Source organism: Perca flavescens, chromosome 23, assembly GCF_004354835.1.
Source record: "Perca flavescens isolate YP-PL-M2 chromosome 23, PFLA_1.0, whole genome shotgun sequence".
Lineage (NCBI taxonomy): Eukaryota > Metazoa > Chordata > Actinopteri > Perciformes > Percidae > Perca > Perca flavescens.
In genome coordinates, this window is record NC_041353.1 from 11,297,607 (window position 1) to 11,320,576 (window position 22,970).

The window sequence follows — 22,970 nt, forward strand, 5'->3', positions numbered from 1 at the left end:
GTCTGTGTGATGTCACAGGATATGTGTGATTGGTGAACATGAACTTTCTCCATCATAATGCCAAGTTCAGTCATCCGTGTGATCCAAACTGGCATTCAATTAACTGACAATTCCGGCCAGTTGCCTCCCACCTCTCCTGACCCCCTAGCTGCCTCCAGCCCACCCCAGACAACAGGGAATGACCTCAGTCCTGCTATGGCCCACCATTGGGACACATGCATCTTCAAATTGACATTGGTTTCCTTTTTACTTTTAAGAAGATAGAAATAGATAGATAGATAGATAGATAGATAGAAACAACTTGAAGCTATTAGATGTTCCTAAAGTGATAGAAAACAGCAGTATGATTATGTAAATTAATGCCCCCATTTTGTACATTGATGGTGCTAGAAGCTGCAGGTTGCCCGAGGGCGGAGATAGAACTGTAGGTTCACAAGCGCTGCAACAATTCCAGTATGAGAAGAGAGCCAAAGTTATTGTAATGGAAAACCTGAACAATTGGCATGGGTACCAACAATTGACTATATCTACACGTCAATCAAATACAGAATAGTTAACTAAATGGGACGTTATTAGTGTTAATGGAAACAGCGATTATAATGAGATCAATTTCTCCTTTTATGTAACGTGTTAAAAAAAGTGATGAATAAATAAATAATGTTGATTCTAAATGAAAGTTCATTTTTTTTAATCTTTTTGCTTTTGCAGCCATTATGTACCTAACAATACCTTAGAGTTGGTACTGCAGCTACATTAAAGGAGTACTCCAGCAGTTTAGTATTGTACTTACTACCTATTGTACTAACATTTGGGGACTCACAAGAAATTGATTTTAAAAAGAAATGGTCAAAATCAAAGCAACAGAAGCCTGGATAGTCAAACTCCAGAAACACTGAATCCTACATTCCCATAATGCAACATGATAGTGTCTTTCATTAGGCCTTCCTTGACTGGTAAACGCTGACATATTTTGAATTTCACATTTTCAGTTTGTAAGTCGGGCTGTCTGTTGGATGGGAACTGGTAAATAGGGAACCCCAAGTTAAAAAGTATATTCCCTGAAAGTAAGCCTAAGAGAAACCAAATATTGTTTTAAAGTCACCTACAGTATTTTTTTGTATGATTTAATATTATTGCCATGTCTTGCAATCTATAGGTTTGCCTAGCGTCTCCCTGCAAAAGTGTGCAGGGTAATCAGGGAGATTCAGATCACTTGGACTCAATGCATTTTTACCACTTGCTTTGGTTTCATTTGCTTTGGTTTAAGTTATTTTTTCTTTCAGTTTTCAATCAGTAAAATAATATCTTAAGTTTGTTTTTTTAAGTCTTTGTCCAATCTTGAGTCACAACCACAATTATCTTCATGCTGATGAAGTACAAAGAGAAGGAAGAACAGACGAAAACAGCGAAAAGAAATCACCTTAATGAATCTGTAGACATATTTGTATTTGCCCTTCAATGTTTTCCTTTAACTTAAATAGCATATTATTTCTGTTTGCCCTTCAGTGAGTCAGAACATCCTCCATGTGATTGTATCTACAAAAAAAACATCATGTTCAACTGAGTAAACCGCTTCCTACCCTCGGCTGGTTTTGACTCCAGTCTGCATTTGTAATTATAATCAAAAGACATTTTTTATTCAAAATGATTTGATCACACTATGTTTTCAGACAATCTCAGAGGCAACAGTCTTGACCACTAGATAATCTTTAGTGATGATGAGTGTCTGCCTTTGTGTCTCTTTCAAATATTCAATACTATGTTTGCAGATGTAATTGTACAACATTTTAACAAACCTTTATATATTACAAATATGCAAAAGGCATGAAATAGAATACTTGTTTTTAACCTGGGTATCACACATTATTGGTTTTATATGCTGCTGCCAGGCTCTGTGGTTGTGTAGGTATTACCTACACGTGGACTGGTATAAAGCTTAAAAAAACTGTTGTTAGTTGTATTTTTTCCTTTAAGGTGCTTATAATATTTTATGAAAATCGCATTGGCTTTTGTTCTGCATGATCAGATGATGGATTGTCTATGGGCAGTGTCATATTGTCATTGGCTAATTAATAACATGGAGCTGAATGGTAATTGTTATCTTGTCAGGTAATTAGTGATATCTTAACCAGACCTTTTAATTGCATATGCAGTAGGCAATCTGATTAAAAGACATTACGTGTTAAACATATAAGCATTAGCTGATGTTAAAAGTCAGGTAAATACTATTTGGTAAAGACACTTTTGGTTTTTAGACAATACTTTAAGGCATTCAAAGAAGATTTCTTCACTTCTTTAATATCAGCTCATAGGTCGAGGTGTCTATAACAGCTTTTTGTAGAATTTGTCTTATTCAAAGCTACTTTTGAGAAATTAGATTCTTCTTTTTAATTAGATGCTTCTTTGGACGTTGTGTTTCTTAACACAATCCTAACTTATTTTCAAGAAAAATCTGCAAAAGAAAATGCAAATAAATGTGCATTTTCATCCACTACTGTTTTAGGAATATTATGAGTTGGGCAAATCAAGAAACGTTCGGTGGTCCTAATTCTCCAGTTGGGTGCCATTAAAACTATTGCAGAAGAGGGGGGCGCAAGTACCAGTTGATAGAACGATGGGAAATAATATGTAAAACATGATGACAAAATGGCATTTATATTTGTTTCATGTGTTAAATACATGTCAGTGAATGACATTGTTGCCAGGACATGCACCACTCTGTGTTGTAGTTATAGCCATCCGTATCTGGCTATATATCTCCAGCAGTGTTTAATAAAGCTTTTGCTATAGTTAACCGCACTCAGCAACAATTCAGTTCCCACAGGGCAAGAGGTGAGAAAATAAAAATTAAAAAAGTCTGCCCTTATCTTTCAGTCAACCGTTTGATCAAAATGAAAGGCAACGCTGAATGCATCACAGTAACATATTGCAAAAGTTCCACATAACATTGATTGTATTTCTGCTTGATTGCTTATTTTGGGCTTTTATGGTGACAGTGTCTTGATACAATTTATTTTGGGGCATATTAACGACAATGACTTAGCGTATAACAAGGTTGCAAGGATGTGAGACAATTGGGATGATAAAACATGACTCAGGGGTAATAGAAGATGAGCAAAATTAAACGAATTAGGTGGTTGATAGATCTCCAGGGAGGAATAGCACACTCTGCAGTGATGCCAATGAAACTCCACTGGACTCATGTATCAGACAAACTGTAAATGAAGACATTTCAAGGCCTTATCTCTTTAATTTTTATCTCCAGCGATGGGACAATCTTCCTCTGCATCATTTTTCAGTTTCTTTGTATCTTTTCATCTCATTCCCTTCTTATCTACCCAGGCTCTACTGCAACTCGTCAATTTTTCACTTTTTTTTTTAAATCTCGCTATCTTTTCATTCTGCCTCCCAATTCATTTATATACCTTTTTTTCCTCATTCTTTGCAGTGATTTATCACAACATGCCTGCCTCATCATCTTTCATCTTTCCACTCTTTTTCTCTCATAAAACACAATCATGCTCTCTCTGATGTGCACCTCGCCCCACGTTTGCCATTGTATGTATGCGCCATGCACTGTCCTACTGCATTACAGGATGAAAATGTTGGTAATATTAGCCTCCTATCTACGCATGCCAATCGCCTCTAGGTGTTCCGTGCTTTATAATAACCCCCGCATTGATTCACAGACACTGACACGTGCTGTGAATTAAATCCTGCTCACAAGGAGGCCTCAAAGGCAGCACTTTATTTTCTAAACAGTTGCTCATTTCCGTTATATGGTTATTTTTACACTTCATAAACTGAATCAAAAAACTATGCAAATGTACTACTTTTATAATGTATTGACCACTACACTTTCATTGCATAGATTGTCTTATTGCTGCTATGTTTAGCGATTTAATTGTGGCTTTATTACTCTATGAATCTAGGGGTTCTGTGTTAAATGCTAATGTTAGCATGCTAACAAGCTCACAGTGATTATGCTAACATGCTGATGGTCAGCAGGTTAAACATTTACAATGGCACTGTCTTATTTAGGAATGTTAGCATGCAGATATAAATTAGGTAAACATATTATGTGCAGCTGAGGCTGATGGGAATGTCATTTGTTTTGCTGGTATTTTGTCATACAGTAAAAACATTTCAACCTGCTGATGACACTAGAGGAAAAGTTAGGGATCACCAAAATTATTAATATAGAATGTGTGCCGGCCCATCCAGTAGATGTTTAGATATTTTTACGTTTAAACTTTGATTTGTTAGTGGCTTCAGACGAAAAGTCAGGAGGTCACAGTGTTATCATTATGATACATCATCTAAGAAACACATACACAATGTACATTATATACATTTTACATCAATCCATCCAATATTTGTTGAGATATTTCAGTCTAGACCGAAGTGGTGGACCGATTAACTGACAGACCGACATTGCCTGGCTAAAGCATGGCTAAAAATCCCCCAAGGCTAAAATTTAAAAATTATGCACAGATGATCTATTCTGTAGGTCAAGTTTGAGATATGCTGACCACTGTTTTGTTTTTCTCTTTTGTTTTTTTGCATCAAAAATCTTGATTTGCTGAGTCATTTATTACATGTATCATAAGGTAGTGCAGCTCTGTAACTAATCCAATGAGGGAAATTAATCAAATATGTAGTATGTGAGAACACTGGCAACGGGGTTGCTGCAGAGACCTTTCCCTAACACACCATTTATCTATTGTTGACAAAAAATAGACTACGTTAGACTCACCTTATCTATTCAATACAATATCTCTACAATACATCTACTGCAACTGTATTAGTTTAAGCACTGGTCCAAATAAATAATTACAGATTTTTTTCAAAAACTGCTCACATGATTCATTTTGAATGTGGTATATGAGCCATTACTCCTGCTTTTTTTTAAAAGCGTGTTTGGATGTTGCTCCAGGCACTTATTACGCAGTGACAGGACAAGAGCTCATGCATACAAATGACATTGCTGCTAAAGTTTACCTCTGGCCATACCGACTCAGCATATCTCAGAAGTATACATCCCAAGTTAAGTTGCTGTTGCAAAGTAAAGAAAACAAGACATCACAATGGATTGAATGGTGTCCTCAACGCAACATGCTACACCTCCTAAAAGCATCTCCAAAGGTTATTATGCAGTAAATGACACGTCCAGATATGTGTTCTGGTTTGACATTATGTCAAGGTGAAGCAATTGTCTTATGAAGCATTATAGTTTTTGTTTTCTCCTGGTGTATCTCTTCTATTTCACAGCCCATTTGTGTTTGGTCTCGCTGCCCTAACTGCTCCGTATTAAGAAATATATGCGGGAGGCTTGCATCTGCAACAAAGGACATCTTAAATTCTGACTGTGTCAAGTCAACAAGCATTACTGCAGGAATGTAATGCTGTTAAATAGGACTTTGGACAGAGCATGATAATCTCTATGAAATTCTAGCTTTTAATCGCTACCTTTTCCTCTCTGTCTCTCTTCTAACTTACCTCTTCATTCTCTCTGTGCTATTTTTCTTTCCCATTTCCCATTTTTACAATAAATCATCTAAGGAGAAAATATGACCAGTCAAATTCTGACATAATCCTCAAAACTCTGACAAACTTTAACTTTTGCTCTAAGCCATTCTGTCTCTATGTCATTCTATCATTCTATGCCTCCGTCTGTAACCTATAATCCCTCCCTATTATTCTCGGCTGTGGATGCTCTGGAATCATAATTAGGCTGCATTGATCTGGGGCCGCTGTAAACAGATTGACGAAAACCAGCTTTGACAACTTCAATCTAGCCAGCTATCATCGTTTGGGTCCACATGGACAATAAACCCCACCAGAGATCACACTGAATCTTTTCTTAATAGGAGTGGCTCGCTACGGGTGTAATTAAGCTTCTAATATGATTAAATCTATCACTTTTGAAACCCAATATCTACCACTTGTCCCTACCCACTGGCACAGCAATGGACATTGCTGCCAGGGGCATTGTGGTAATGTTCATTAGTTTTTTTCAAATTGGCTGGTGATAGAATATCTGGATCAGGTAATGTTAGGAGTTTACCTGCCAGGAGAAACAAGAGAGTTTCATGCCTCATATCTAATTCCATTAATATTAATGAAGAAAGTGTTGTACTGTCACTGGAGTCATTAAAAAAACAATATACACAACCTCTCTGGAGCCACTGCCAGGACACAAGTACACATGTTTTTTTAAATTGAGAAAATGGCTCCATGGTGTCTGCAGTTTAACCAGTGACAAAATACCCTAGCGAGCAATGCAGTTAAACTGAATATGTCCAAAATCATTCCCTATTTAAGTACATTTCATTATACTTGATTGCAACTTTGATGTACTTGTACTTTTCCTTTCAATCTAATGCAACTTTATACTTCCACTACACTACATTGTGGATGCAACTCTTGTAATTTTCCTTCCATTATGTAAATTTTACTGCTTTAGTTACTAAGGACTTTGCAGAACAAAATATAATCAATTAATACATTAGGTCAAGTTGTATTAAGTTGCAGTAGACAAATCAAGTTTACATTAGTAGTCATTACTAAAAATCATTAGTAAACAAAAGTTATTTTTTTTTGGAGTCATGTTGTCGAAAATAAGCATGTTAAGTTAAAGCTTTAGTGCGTAACTTTCTTATATTAATTAACGTCCGTTACATTCAAGCCAAATGAGTTGCTACCAAGCTAGTTAAGACTATCAGCTCCTCACAACTCTCTCTTTTATCTCAGTATGTCTGTGTTCAGAAGATTGTGTTGTCTGGTGACTTTCCCACGCAGAAACTCGAGTGAAGATAATTACCTTTTCTGAAGAGTCCATCATGTCTTTGTAATCCTCCGTGTCCTCCTTGGCTACTAGCAACTGAGTGGGGGAGGGGTGGGGGTGGTGTGCGATTATTAAAGGCATGTAGCTTATGGGCGCGCTGACAGTTTTGTTGTCATTTATGGAAAGCCAAAAGGGTCAGACATTACTTAAGATTCCTCGTGGGGGCGACAGAAACTACGCACTATAGTTTTAAACATGCAAAGTAATATTACAAAACTGCAGGCAACTTCTCACTATTACATTTTTTTTCTTATACTCTAAATATTGTTTTATCTTTATGACAACCTGATATGAAGAACAATGCATACTATACACTTATTCCAACATCTCCTGGATTTCAACAGCTGATAACACATTACACTCTGGTTAGATTGTAACACATAGAGAGCTTCACTCAGTTGAAAATCTCCTACTACCCTGTGTATATACCTCTTACCCCTGGGTCTCGGTCATGGTGCAACAATATATGTACATAAACATGAACACTAAATCAACCATACTAAACTAAAACCCAGATAACATAAATGCACACCCAAAACATTAACAGAACATTATTAAAACACACTTAAAACTAACTAGGAGAGAAACCGTTCAGAACGTATATTTTTTTCCCATGAGCCTTTGCATCGCTTCAGCGCAGAACAGTTCAAATGACCCCGCCCCTTCCATACATAAACTTAACATCCTTAGTTATCTCTGCTTAATATGATCTGTGCACTTCATAATTAAGCTAATTATTACAAACAACTAATGTCATTTAGTAATGAATATGTTTTTTAACAAAATGTAAAATAATAAATAGTGACCACTAAAAAGTTTAATCACAACTAAATCTTGGTTTACAGTGTATGTGTTTTACTTACAAATAAAAAAACTGACCATAACATCAATGGTTTATGGTAATGATAGAAAACTTCACACTAGATATTGCTGTTACTACCATACCTCACCCTTTCCTGCTTGTTGTCCAGTGTTCACTGTTCAGCAAAAAAGTTAAGCAAAGTAAGCAAAGTCTTGTTTGGATGTCCCTTAGAGGCGCCAGCTGGGAGTATTTGGCACCTAATCGTGTGTTTATTGAATTGAAGTGGCCGTTTACTACAGCAGGCTCTTTGGATTGAATTTTCTGCATCTCTGTCTGCGTATACTGTATGTGTGCTGGTTTGCATTATGTTCTGGGTACAATGGTCCATTTGGCAGCTGTATGGGGAACCTAGCAGAAGGGGTTGCTGTATGCCTGAAGATGCAGGCCCAGATGGAGCATTGCTTGCAGGCATATGGCATGGCTACAGTCACATATCACTTGCACACACAGACAGCTGCATATTGCAAAAATATAAATTGTATTTAAAGTTTGATGAGAAATAAAGATTGTTTTGCACTCATATACTTTGATATGGCCTACACACTTTCCAATCATTTAAGTGAGGACACTGAGGATGAACATTTGGTCTCTTTATGTGCTGATTGCCGAGTCTGATACTGGCATGACCGCATTTGTGGTCATACATTTCCAGGATCTTTGCCAGCAGCCATTGCTCGTTTCATTTTCCAAAACTCCACGAGCTCTTTCACTGATCAGGCCCTTCTCTGTTGGGAAATACCATGGTAACGGCACTGGCAAGAATTGACCTCAGCTACCGCAACAAACACATATGCACTAAGCACAAACACACACTACTGCTGACGCTAGAGTTCCCCACAAGAGTTGGGCGATTGACATATCCCCCATGGCCTCGGGGCCTCACTAGTTAGAACTGAGCAATCAAAGCAGACCCACAGATCGAACTTTATTATCAAGCACTCGATAGCAGTTGCAGGAACAGCCATAGGTCTCCAAAATACAGCATAGGCTACAGGAAAGAGTTGCAAAATCAAAAACGGCTTTTCGGGCAGCAGATACATTGTGGCTTCCCATGGGCCAGGAGAGCCGGCTTGAAGCTTTTCATACTTGACTCAAAGATGATATTTCTTCCTTTGGATGTTAAGTTGAAGTTTCAAGACTTTGTGCTGTAGAGAACTAAAGCTGATGACCTGACAGAGGACTTGGAAATCTCTCAGGTAGGATTCATCTCATTCCCTCTCCTCCATCCTTTAAAACTGTCTGTCATCGAGAAAGTTATTAAGTTGATTTTGTCCACAAATCGCAAGGTCAACAAAGTTGGTTTTAGTTCAATGGACTGCCACAGACCATGAAGATAATTATATTAATCAATATGAATTCATTAACTGGATGAAACCTTTTTAGTAATTGTTGAGAGAGACAAAAACTTGTTTGCTACTGAAAGTCATTATAAAATAAATTGCACCTTAAAAGTCTCCACTGTCAAAAAAACCCAACAGGGTTTACTTTGAATCGAATGCATCACATCATCAAAGGGAATCTGTAATGTGTTTTGGTATTAACGGTGTGCTTTTGAAGCAATTACTCACCTAGGCAACTATTTGAAAGAACATTTTTGATCATTTAATAGCATAATGCCCGATTGAAGTTGATTACTTTTGTACACAGTGTGGAACATTCCACAGCAGGAGAGAATAGTTTGATCTATGCTGATCATAGTAAACATCACTGTCACTGTTTCAAATTTATCATATTTTTTCTAACTTTTTCCAATGCACTTTTTTTTTTGTATTTTGAATCATCTGTGTCCATAGCATATATACAGTACACTTTGCCAATACTTGTTTTCATCAACATCATCAAAGGATAGAAGGCACAAGTGATGCATCTGCGAAATGTTGCAGAAGCTTTTCATCACAAGTAATTGCAATTGAACATGAATTAATATAACATTGAATATACATTTGAATGCTTTGAAATAGTCAGTAAGCACAATGAATCAGGCAGACCAAAAATTAGTACTGCAGGTTTTTTGAATTTAGTATGCAGAAGAGTAATACAATGAGAAAGCTCAGCAGTATCCTACTGTTTCACAGCGGCCCTGTGTGTGAAAATAAGCAGTGACATTTCCTTGAAAAATATCTTTGTTCTTTCAGTGAATGTTTCAGCTAACAGTCTCGAGCAATGGCATGAAGTGATATGGACAATTTTTTTTTTATGGACAATTTTTTGGGTCAATCAATATTTGTAATCATGAACAACTTCCTTCCAATAAACCTCCTGACCACGTGATGTCATCCAGGCATGAAATGAGGGAGTATTCAATGAACGGCTTGATATATACTGATAAAAACTTGAATCAGCAGTTAAATTCACATTACAGCTAGACGTCCAATGTGTGTAAGCAGTACAGACTTCTTTTGTGGACATCACATAGTGGAACCTTTGTGGTATTTGTATTCAGGTTTTTTTCATTTCTTTTGGTATTGTGGTGACTCACCATGAACTTGACTGCGGTGGACTGGAAAGAGAGGTGAGGTAGGGGGTGCGTCAGTATTGATGAAGATACACAGTGCAGTGTTCTCAAGGATGACCTTGATTGCGCCACCTTCCTGCTCATATCAGTCCAGTGGCGCTTGTTCTGTGCTACCTTTTATGGCTTTAGTTGGCTTACCCACAAAGACCACGTTAAATCAAATAATAACCTTTATTGTGTGTAATTATTATACATTGTTTCCCAAGTAAATGAAAGGGCTGTAAAAGACCATAAAAACGCCTCAACATCAGTAAATTGTAAGTTGAGCTGTATTCCTCTCCATGAGAACACCGTCACCAAAGCAACAAAAGCGTTCACTATTACCAATATATAATTGGTATTCTCCCTCTGTCTACAGCTTTTCTGCACATTCATTGTCCGCACATTGTTCTCAATCTGTCGAGTCAATCACCAAACTCAGTGTGAGAGGCTCAGCTGGACAGGACCAGAGAGACTTTAATTTGTCACTATAGCAAGCCGTGACGACTGAGGGACTTACTGACCCCACTGGACTGTAGTGGTCCCACCATGGGAAAGACTGGGCAGAGTACAGTGGACCTAAACTCCCCAACAGAAGTCAAACAAGCCGTTCCCTTTGAGGACCTGGACCCTGTGGTGCCCTCTGCAGATAAAAAAAAGAAGAAAGAAGAGCCACCTGACAGGGGAAGCTGGAAGGGAAAGTTTGATTTCCTGCTGTCATGTGTGGGATACGCCATTGGCCTGGGAAATGTCTGGAGGTTCCCTTACCTGTGTGGCAAGAATGGTGGAGGTAAGTTCACAATTCCTGGGTACCTGTGACTGACAGAATCAAAAGATCTTTAGTCAGTTTAAAGTTAATTCTGATGAGATACTTAATACCTTTAGAGGATATACTCATTCACCCAAAGCCACAATAGTTATAAATACATAAATGTGACAAAAGTTGGGTGAGCATTACTAGAGTGGGCTTCTACTGAGCCCTCTGACAGGGGAACGTTCTCCATGCGTCTAGCATGTTGCTATCTGGCTATCAGCCGCATGCTGCTCAACCCATCTTTGCCCCGGTCACGCCTTTCTTCTAACCCACGGCCTTTTACAAGAACTGGCTGCAGTGCACTTTAAGTTAGTGTCCAGCTAACATGGTGCTGTGGTAGTGATGGTCATCGTATTTGCCTTTTGGCTTTATGGTAAGTGCTGCCCTCCCTGAAGCTAAATCGAAGAATACCCATGCAAGTCTCTTTGTTCCCTCTTTGCCTACATGTACTCTCACAAACCTCAAACCTTTTCATGCCATAGTCTAAATCTGCCATCTTCTCCAACACCATCCACTGTCCCTTTGAACCCTTCCAGTGTGTGGCTAGCAGATCTGAATTAGTTGCCCATATGCCCCTGTCACTAGCCCTCGGCCAATATACTTTTGATTGACTTCTTGAGTAATACTGATCAATGATTATTCAATTAATCAATGGATGAGCATGTTTTAATAGGTTATTTGATTGACGTTGCCCTCTAAGAATACACTTTATAAGAATAAGATCTTTAGCAACCATTAACATATACAGAAACCTTTTTAACCACATACTCTGGCGAGTGTATATTCTCTGGAAGATGTGTGTCTCCTGCATGCAAATTGTACAATATTTAACAAGACTGTCTTCTAGCATTTTTCATATAATTCTAATAATATAATAATAAAGTAGCTCTTCAGGCAGGAGCCATGGTTAAACAAATTGCAGAAAAGGATGTCATTCTTACCACAGTATTACAGCAATATTTCATTTGTCTGTTAGCTACTAAATTGAAGAAAAAGAAACTTAATTTGTTCAATTTGAATATTTAGTTTTCATTTTTATTGAGATATTATGCACTGCTAATCTAAGTTACATCAGTTTGTTGAAATGCAGTATTACTCTGGCATGTTTATGATATTATTGCAATCCTTGTAATTACTATCTACATTATCTTATGATCTATTAGGGGCCTTTCTGATCCCGTACTTTTTGACCCTGGTGTTTGCTGGGATACCTCTCTTCCTCTTGGAGACGTCTCTGGGACAGTTCACCTCAGTGGGAGGGCTGGGGGTGTGGAAGCTCATCCCTATGATGAAAGGTAAGCTGTGGATATAAAATAGGGAGATATGGATGTACATCTGCTGTTATATCATTTCAATTTATAGATACATTTTAAGTTATTGACATGCTTTTAAGCATAACAGACTAGGTATGTCACCAATAATATGCACCTACCACCTATTAGCACTAATTCTCTTTTTGTGCTGAACCAAAATCTACCTCGAATGACTTTTTGCTCAATATTTCCGCTTGACATCAGTCTCTTTCTCCGTGCCATTGCACTTAAAAAAAAGACAAGGATATGAAGCTTCCAAAGAGGTGCAGAAACACACAAACAAGAGGAAAATAGTTTTGTGAACAACTTTTTTCATTTAAGAATCTTTTCCAGCCAGTTCTTGGTGGTAGCAATTATACCACTGCCTCCTAGCTCAAAGAGCTCGAGTGAAGCACAATTTATCTCCAGCCAGCAAAGACAGCAGCAGTGATAGCGAGTGTGCCGCTGTGCCAACTGATACCCAAAGCCAAGAGCAAGTAAACATTAGAAATAATAAAAACAGCAACGATGAGGATGATAAAGATTATAACTAACATGCTGAGTGACGCTGTTTGAGGAGAAATCTGCTGTACAGTTATATATATATATATATATATATATATATATATATATATATCATATACATATATACATATACATTTGACTACGCAGGCTGACCAATAAAACATTGTATTGTAAAACGCTGATGTCTGTGTCTCTTCCTTCTTCAGGTGTTGGTTTAGCTGCAGTGGTTCTGTCCTTCTGGCTCAACATCTACTATATTATCATCATTGCCTGGGCACTCTACTACTTATTCAACTCCTTTGGTTCGGTATGTTGTATAATCAATCATTAGACAGGGATTTGTATCTTTCACTTTTTATGGACAAAGAGATGAACTGAAATTCAAAGTCAAAGTCAAAGTATCTGTATCAGTCTCCTCAAGGAGAAATTCATTTTGGACACTCAGAGAAATTGCTGCCAGAGTTACAAGAGAGACACACAGCACACACAGGGTTAAAACAATTAAAAGACAAATGTACAGTAAACATTTGGGCTACTCAAAAAGATATGCAAACTGCAAGTTGCCGTTTTCTATACTTGTGCAAAAAAAGCCATCCTTCCTACATTCTTTAATAATCAGCAGATTAATCGATAATGAAAATATAACAAAATATATACAAAATAACAAGTCAGTGGCATTTTAAGTAGTGCAGGCATGCTTTATCTTTCCCATTTTGACTACGGAGTCTGACCTGTTTTGAAAAAGATTCAGAAGAGACGTAAGTGGTAAAATTAAAGCTTTTAGGTTTTCTGGTCAATTTTACTGTTCTGGTTTACTCTCATGGTTCTCAGCAGCGTTGTTTCCAGCAGCCGCTGTCAAAATTCTGATAAAGTCAATGTAAACTACCTACCGACTAAAGTGAAATTGTGTCACTGTTGTGTTTACAGCTTCTTTTTGCTGACCCCAAGTGTCATCAAAAGTATTTTATTTTTTTTAAATGGATGGTAGGCATGATTAAAATTCAGTTTTTATACCTGATTACTGCCGGCAATGCTTTCATCACCTAATGTATATCGATAAAAAGTTTTGTTTTAACACCTCAACAATGTCTGTCTTTCTCTGTCTCGGCTTTTCCTCACTCTGCTTTTGTATTTCTCTGTGTGAGCGCCCTGCTCAAAGAAGCCGGGTGGAGGGAATTTAAAGACTTTGCAGGCATTGTGCAAGAGGCTCTTTTGGTGGAAAAATAGAGGATTGAGAAGCAGGGATGAAAAATGTATATTGTTTTCATCATATTCATGTGTTTTTGTGTGCAGGAGCTGCCTTGGCAAAGCTGTGATAACCCCTGGAACACAGATAAATGTTTTTGCAACTACACTCTGACAGATACCACCAACCTGACCAGTGCTGTCACTGAGTTCTGGGAGTAAGTGAGAATATGTTCCTGCCGTACAGTATGAGTGTGTATACAAGATAACCTGTACAAGAATAGGTTGAAGCTATTTCTGGAAGCCATTTGTGCTTATCTGTGTCTGAATTTAGTGTGTATGTGTGTTTCTGTAGGCGTAACATGCACCAGTTGTCCAGTGGTCTGGAGGAGCCAGGAGAGGTTCGCTGGCCCTTAGTGGGCACTCTGGCATTGGCCTGGGTCCTTGTCTATTTCTCAATCTGGAAAGGAGTGGAGTGGACAGGGAAGGTCATACTTAGTGCTTACTTTTTTCCCTGTTCTTGCCCTTTCTTTTCTCTTCTTTCCCTCTCCTCTTACATTCTTCAAACTTACAATTCTCTCTCTAGCCTCAGACTGATTCTGCTACATTACACAGTCTGCTTTATCTGAGACGCTTTTTTTTCTTCCCATTTTTGCCTATTCTAGGTTTTTATCATGCAAACAGGACAGGACACAGAGCTGCTCAGGAGGCAGAGCTGATGTTTCTGTTTTCATTCTTGATTGGTGGATTAAAGAGAAAATCGATTCAGAGAAAACATGAAGTATAGGCTACAAAAGAAAAAGAGCAGTGTATAACTTTGACTTTGGATCAGACGAAAATATTTCAACAATTATTAAACGGATTTCCATAAAATGTTATACAGACATTTGTGGTGCCTAGATGATGAAGACTATTGACTTTGGCGATCACCCAAGTTTTCTTCAAACACCACAATTAGGTTAATATTAGGTTCATTTTTTAGTGAAATGTCTCAACAGCTATTGGATGGATGGAAATTTGGTACAAACATTAATGTCAGTTGGATAGTATTCATCATTGCGAAGGGCTATTGATCGGTCCTAGAATTAGAAAAAAAGAGGACATTGATCCCAAAATTCAGAAAAAAATCCATTTAAATCTCTTCCCCCTCTTTTGATTTACTGTGCTAAAAGAGTCACATTATGAGTTCACACCAAAACGGGACAGAGGAAGTGTTAATTGGCTCCACCGAGTTGAACAACAACCTAAAATATATTTGAATTATTTATTAATCATCATATGCCTTAGTATTTATTTATTCTTCTCAAATGTTGACAGATTGTTTGTATCTGTCGTCATCCTGCTGGCCACACCCCATCTGTCTCTCTTATAAATAGACATGGTTGCAAAATGTATTATTTAATCCCAAACTGATGGATGATTTAGAGGTGTTAGCAAAAGAGTTAGAAAAAGAAAAAGAAAATATATATATATCCGCCTACTGCCTGGGATTTTTAAATTACAGCAAGTCCAAGCCATGTATGTGAGCAGAAACACATTTACACATTTACTGCCAGTGGATAATTGGATTTTAATATGTGGCATCTGAGAGCAGTGAGAAAAATGAATTCCCCCAAGGCCCCCGGCCTTGATGGACATTACCAATTAAGCATAATGATTATGCTACAGAGCTGTGGGCCAAATTCTTAAGGCTCCGGCAAGGTTTTCTAGCAAAGAGAAGCCATGGAAATAATTTAGTCAAGACATTTTTCACACTGTGTACTGTGGCAACAAGGGATTTTGCATCTATTGTTGACTTTTAATTATTTAAGAGGAATGGTTTTGGGATGTTTGCAATTGTGATTAACTTGAAAACAAGATTCAACCCCCGTCTTAAAACAGGCTTACTTCCATTTTAAGTTCTGTATAATTTAAACGTGGGTTTTTGGCTTTGACAGAGTAGAAATCCAAAGTATATTAATGTGAATACATAAAAAAGAAGTTGCTCTCTATTTCTCTTTCTCTTAGGTGGTGTATTTCTCAGCCACCTATCCCTACGTCATGCTGTTCATCCTGTTCTTTCGTGGGGTCACTCTGCCTGGAGCCATAGACGGGATCCTCTTCTACATCACTCCAGACTTCAAAAAGCTCACCCAATCTGAGGTAGACAGCTTGCACACATCCGATCACACAAACATATTCATAGGCAAACAGACAAAGTGAATATGGGCGCATACATGTATCTGACAGGTGTGGCTGGATGCAGCGACTCAAATCTTCTTTTCCTACGGACTGGGCCTGGGCTCGCTCATCGCCCTGGGGAGCTACAACCCTTACAACAACGATGTGTACAGGTAGGGACATGCAGTCACAAGCTTTGTAAATCCTCATAACTGATATCATGTTGTCATCCCAACTGTTAATTGTGTTTCTTTCTCGGCAGGGACTCCATTATAGTGTGCTGCATTAACTCCTGCACCAGCATGTTTGCTGGCTTCGTCATCTTCTCCATCGTAGGCTTCATGTCCCATATCACTAAGAAACCTGTCCAGGAATTAGCAGCATCAGGTGCAGTAGTGTATTGAATTGTTTGGCAAGGACTTCTTTAAATTCAATGAGGTGTGAGTCAGGAAATGTTGTATTGTATTTATGAGGACTATGGTTAACTACTCTTCAGATCTCTGCAGGGTAAATTGAGACAGCTAGCTAGACTATCTGTCCACTCAGAGTTTTCTGTTGCACGAATAAAACAACATTTTAACGTACACGTTCCATCAAAACAAGTTCCTTCCCGAGGCTATTTTGCAGAGGCACCGTGGTTCTGCCCCGTGCCTAGTGCCGCCTATGAGGATTGTGTTAGGTTTATAGACATGCCTTAAATCACAGCAGGTTTTTCTCCCATCCCGGAATGCTGTGTGGACTAGCCAGACCCTCCTCCGCAACGCTGTGGAGAAAGGTCTGGCAAAGTGAGACTAGAGGCTTGTAAACCAGGTGCAACTCAAATTCAAAAAGAAAAAAACAAGTAAATAGTATTGTGATGTTTGTGTCCTGTTTCTTATGTTTTCTAGATACGTAAATACCGGTATGTCCATGCTTATGAATTTCATTAGGCTGCACTATAATGTCATAAGATTAAGCATTTGATATTTAAATGGAATGTCTTCTTTGTGACATTTAGGTCCAGGTCTGGCGTTTTTAGCTTACCCTCAGGCTGTCACCCAGCTGCCCATGTCCTCTCTGTGGGCCATCCTTTTCTTCTCCATGCTTATGATGTTGGGCCTGGACAGTCAGGTACAAACAGCACCCACACACTTGCTTGACCTGCTGCTGAACAGAAAGCTGCTGTATAATTAAATTAAATTAAAAATTAAATAATCCATTAATGATTTAGATCATGTCCTATACACTTCCGACCAACACTGAAGAGTTTCTCGTGCTCAGATGGAATTATTGTCAATTTAAGTGAATGTTACTAGCAACTGAATAAATAATGGAAAAATCTGCAAACGTGCAATCCTAACTTGTCTCAACTTTAGGCTAACGACTCAAGTCTACATTAGTTGCTACTGGCATAAAACACCCAAAACTCACAAGAGGTTGTTTTGCAATGTGGGTAATGTAGGGGCCTGGTTTTGACATAAATAATATAAAAAAGACAATATCTCTGTTTCTGCTGCATACATTTTGATTATTTTTATTTTGACAATGTTACAGGAAAGAAATGCTAAATTTGTGGGGTGGGGTGTTGTCTTTAAATAACAAACTGCAGTACATTCTGACCCATGTCTCTTAATAATGACATGTATTAGTTCTGCACAGTGGAAGGCTTCATCACAGCTCTGATGGATGAATATCCCATGGTGCTGAGGAAGAGGAAGAAGATCTTCATCCTCATTGTCTGTTTCATCTCCTTCATCATTGGCTTCTCCAATGTCACACAGGTGCAGTTGTGTACATCTTTGTGTATTACATGCCCTCAGTCCATGTTGATTCTCTAGTATGAAAAAATGGTTTTGGTGAGTTTATTAAGGTCACTGCCGTTGACTTGTACTACAGAATGTGTGAATGCATTACTAAGTATTATGAGAAGGCGGTTGTATTAAACCCTCAACACACACACACACACACACTTACCTGAACATTTGCACTCTATGGAAATGAGCCCCCTCCTGCATTATACATAATGACAAAACGATCTCACAACAACCAGCGGTATACTCATCATCCATATATTTTATTCATTCATTTGTGTGTCTCTGTGTATGTGGAAATCTCCCAGGGTGGTCTGTACGTGTTCAAGCTGTTTGATTACTACTCGGCCAGTGGGATGTGTCTTCTCTTCCTCGTCTTCTTCGAAACCGTTTCCATAGCCTGGTTTTATGGTAGGAAATCTATTTTATGATGTCAACACTTAAACTAAACACTGTAGAATGAAATCAAATGTAAGCACAGCTGAAATAAGCTGAGACAAAGCTGGATAGAAAAGGACTATATTGGGCCAAGTCACCGAAGAAATCAAGCATGTCGATTTCTTATATACACTGAAGCTGTCCAAGAGGAAATTACATCTATCTGCTCCACTTTTTGTCTTCTGACTCTCTACCCAATCAGCTTTCCCTCTCTTTCAACCCATAAGGCTTTGTTCTTCACATTAACACACACACACACACACACACACACACACACACACACGCAAACACACTCCTTTTATTTGTCCTCCTCTCTTTATGCCACAGGAGCTGAAAGGTTTTATACGAACATTGAGGACATGATCGGCTATAGGCCATGTGGCTGGTGGAAGCTCTGTTGGAAGTTCTTCACTCCGCTGATCTGCCTGGTAGGAGTCGAATGATTATCAATTTAACCTCCATAATATGCAGCTTTTCTAAGTCGAACCATCGCATGGTCTTCCTTCTCCCTCACGGAGATTCATCAAGCTGCAGCAGGAGCCAATAGGTAGAGAATTGATGACATTGCTGAATTGGTTTCCTTTGCCATGTGGGGATTTGTACTTGTGGACTGTCAGACTCTCAGGGAAATCATGATGATGGCTTTATCTACAATACTGTGGTTAAAAAGGAAGTGTAATGTTAAAGGAAGCTATATGGAAAGAAAGGGTATTCTGCCACAAGTAATAAATGCAGCTTAGCCGGTTAAAACTGGGCTACATTTGATTGAAAAGTAAAAAGCCATATCTCGACAACTGTGGGATAGATTGCTATAACATTTGGTACACCCATCGTCCCAAGCATCAGGTTTAAATGTTTAATTGTCCAGTATGGTGACATTAAACCTCAGTTGCGCTTTGTATTTTATGCAAATTAGCAAATGTTAGCTGTTAGCATACTAACACAATAAATAAGATGGTGGGTGAACACAGTAAACATTATACCCGCTAAACATTATACACGCTAAACATCAGCATGTCTGCATTGTTATTGTGAGCATGTTAGCATTCTCTGACATTAACCTTTATCTTAAAGCACCACTGAGCCTAAGTACAGTCTCACCGTCTAGCCACTAGCTGCCACTAGCATGGCTGTAGACTCTTGTTAAGGTATCAAGGGTAACACATAACTGTTGTTCTGAGTGTGATACAGGTCCATAACATAATACAACAATGTAAACGCTGTTTCAAACAATGTTACATACAACCTAGGCTTTGAAAAACGTCTACTTTTCCAGTGACGTTAGCCCAGTTTTAACGTTTGTCAGCATACAAATCACCATTTTAGTGATTTCATTCTGATATTGGTAAAGATTACATGGACTAAAGAACATAATTGTATATTGTAGGGGGTGTTTACCTTCAGTGCCTTTGAGATGACCCCTCTGACGTTGGGGAAGTATGTGTACCCGCTGTGGGGCCAAGTGATTGGCTGGTTCATGGCTTTGTCTTCCATGATACTGATCCCAGGCTATTTTATCTACATGTTCTGCATCACCAAGGGCAGCATCAAACAGGTAAATATATACCTATACTCTTATAAGTCTCTCTGTTTTTATTGTCTACTCCCTGCAGTTAAATAGTTATGTAGGATACTACTATGTGGATCTTCAAAGGGAGAAAAATTGAAAGTGAATAAAATAAACAGTAGTACAGGTGATCTACGATGCAGGAAGGCAGGAGGTTAGACGGCAGGAAGAGGCAGAAATCACATTTTGCTCACTTTTCACACTATTGTTTTACAATAAAGTTTTGGTCCACCTAACTTTGCACGTCTGAACTAACCTTCAAGAAAATCTGTGAAGCATTTATTGCTAAGGTGAGACTGATGTGACTTTCTTTACTTGACCAGCGTTGGCGGAAGATGACAACTTCCCAGGAGGATGAAAAGCCATCAGGGCATAAAGAATTTACACACATGGGGAACATGGGCGAAGCTCCTGTCTAGCCAGGATTGTTCATGTTGAAATAATTCCCCTGTATGCCAGGACTTTCAGTAGTCAACACTGAAATTTGACATTTGGACAGATTGAGCCTTGTGCCGCATTTTTCTGTGATGTTTTCCTTTATATTAAATTGTGCAGAAAAATTCATCTGAACAATAGAGTTATGATGGATCAACTCAGGAGTGACATTGGATATTAATGAACACTCCCCCTGTCAATGATTGGCCAAATTAATGTGATAAAAATGGTGACCTTGCCCTTTTTCTTTTTTTTAACCATAGATTTTTATTACCATGCCTTTTATCTGGGGGGTACAAAACACATTGTATAGTTAAAAACAAATCAGGAACTATGTCAGAGGAAACATTTCAAATTTTGAAACTTATAATTCTTCAAAACTTGAGTTCCTATTGACATGTGAACCAAAAAGCTGTGTAGGCAGGTCAGACTGCTCCAGACTGCTCCATCTCCACAGCACCTGATGGCATCCTGGGAGAGTGAAATAGGAGTAGAATTTCAGAAGACTTCTTCACAGCATTTACATGACATGGAATGAGAGTTAATTCAGTATAAGGTCATACATAGACTCCATTATTAATGTGTGAAATTGTACTTTTTCTGCCCATCCTTATCACTTGTATTCAATGCAAACAATCTGATGGAACGCTGGCCCGTATGTTTTGGTTCTGCACCGGACTCTAGGTTTTGGTCAGAAGTGTTTCATTGCTACTCAGATGTTAATGGATTTGAGGTCACAAGCGCTGGAAACTCTGGAACAAAGGGACATCACCCTGTTTGGAACCTGGCTCACAGAGTTCTCTAGTTCTTTATGTATGGAGAAAATCTTATATGAGATGTCAGGGAAAGCAAGTTAAACATTTGTCTTCATATACTTTTCAAAACACACTATAATTGTATAAACAGATGACCATCGAATCCTATGAAGAAGAGTACACAATTATTTTTTTTTTTGCTTCCTTATATGTGAAGGGAGGGATGGGAGGAGGCAGGAAATGTTCCTGTTTGTTAACCACTTCAATGTCTTGTCTTTTTTCTTTCTGAAAAAGTTATAAATAAGATATTTAAAAATGAAAAATGTTGCCGAAAAATCCGGCAAATAAAAGTAAGAAAATGAGGGTCACTTTTGATAAATTTAGAGGATAGATTTCCTTTTGCAGTAAGAGTAAACTCTGCCCGAAAATCGAATGCTATAGAATCAGCATTGAACCTGTGTACATATACCACATTTATGTATGACTGTAAATCTTCCCCCTTACTTGTACAATGTCTCTACTACTCAACAAAATCACAGTCTTTGTCTAAGCTTACCTCAAATGTTTGAATGTTGTTGTACAGAAGCATTGAAAAAATAGGGAAATCTGTTAAAACTTGATTTTACATGTAAAACTGTAAAGCATCAACGATTATTTGCTTGTGGTAGCTTGAAGAACCAACCAACCAGCCACTGGGATATTTTTGTCCAGCAATAAATATATGGGCCACAAAGTTGAAAAAAACAAAAAAAACCAACATTTATAATGTATGTATTGATTAAAGTTGTACAGGCTATTCACCTTAGACAGTTTTTCAATTAACACTGCTTTGAGATAAGTTTTGAATGATGTTTGATAAAAATATGTTATGTTACCGTAGAATGATCTGTTTTGACAGTTTGAGGAATATGTCAAATGAGGTGTATGAAGGATTTGCTCTGACTTTACTCCAGTGTCAGTAAGAACATGTACAAAATAAACTGCATCTGGTAACTCCAGAGATGATGTAATGCTTGAGCCCCAAAAGCTTGTCCTGTTGGGATAAACCCTAAAGTTTGTGGTCTGACTTTACTGTACAGCCATGTGTATTCAGAGCAGCACTCTTGGTGACATGGATGATGAATTCTTGAATACATTCATTTATCACAGTGGGTGGGAAAAGTTACAGGAGTAAAGCCTAGGATGCAAAAAGAATAATCCCATAATCCACATCCCTTTTTGGTCACTTAGGGGCAGCAGAAACAAGCTGTAAACAAAACGCTGACATATTATATCCTTTTTAAAATTGCAAATTTACACATCCAGCAGTACAGGTGTTTTTTTTTTTTCAACCCCAACCCTTTTTTTATTATGGTGCACCTGCTTAGCATGTTATCAGCCAATTGAATAGGTGTTAGCAGTTGTTATCACTATAGAGATAGGGCCCTACTCTATCTTGGCTAGCTGGCTCAATAGGCCATTATCATCCATTGACAAGCTGGATCCTCGCTATTTAACTTGTTGTACATACAGTAAATTTTGATTCAACTTTCTGGTGAAAAATAAAAATGTTAGCTGATATGAGCCTGGGTTCATGGTGTGTAATGCATGATAAAAATGACATTTCAAAATTCTATCATAATATTTCCACAGCAAGTCTAAATAAATTTGACTTATGGCCAGGCGGCTTTACATTTGTGAAGAATCAGACAATTCAATCAAACAACCAAAGCAAACCATTGTGGTGAATAGACTTAAATCATCTTTAATAGCATGTTGATACACTGCAAAGACAGGTAGAGAGGGATTCAAAGCCAACTGAGGGAG

At 38.1% G+C, this 22,970-nt stretch overlaps 1 protein-coding gene across 1 annotated transcript; it reads left to right on the plus strand.

Moving 5' to 3' along the window:
- Positions 1-10,752: 10,752 nt before the first annotated feature.
- Positions 10,753-20,393, plus strand: LOC114550498 (sodium- and chloride-dependent GABA transporter 1). Its single transcript, XM_028571295.1, has 14 exons — positions 10,753-10,993; positions 12,181-12,312; positions 13,041-13,141; positions 14,128-14,237; positions 14,375-14,507; positions 16,027-16,161; positions 16,249-16,352; positions 16,442-16,566; positions 17,177-17,289; positions 17,808-17,939; positions 18,278-18,380; positions 18,735-18,835; positions 19,795-19,962; positions 20,298-20,393. The coding sequence occupies exons 1-14, from the start codon at positions 10,753-10,755 to the stop codon at positions 20,391-20,393; spliced, it is 1,794 nt and encodes a 597-aa protein (XP_028427096.1).
- The last annotated feature ends 2,577 nt before the right edge of the window (positions 20,394-22,970 follow it).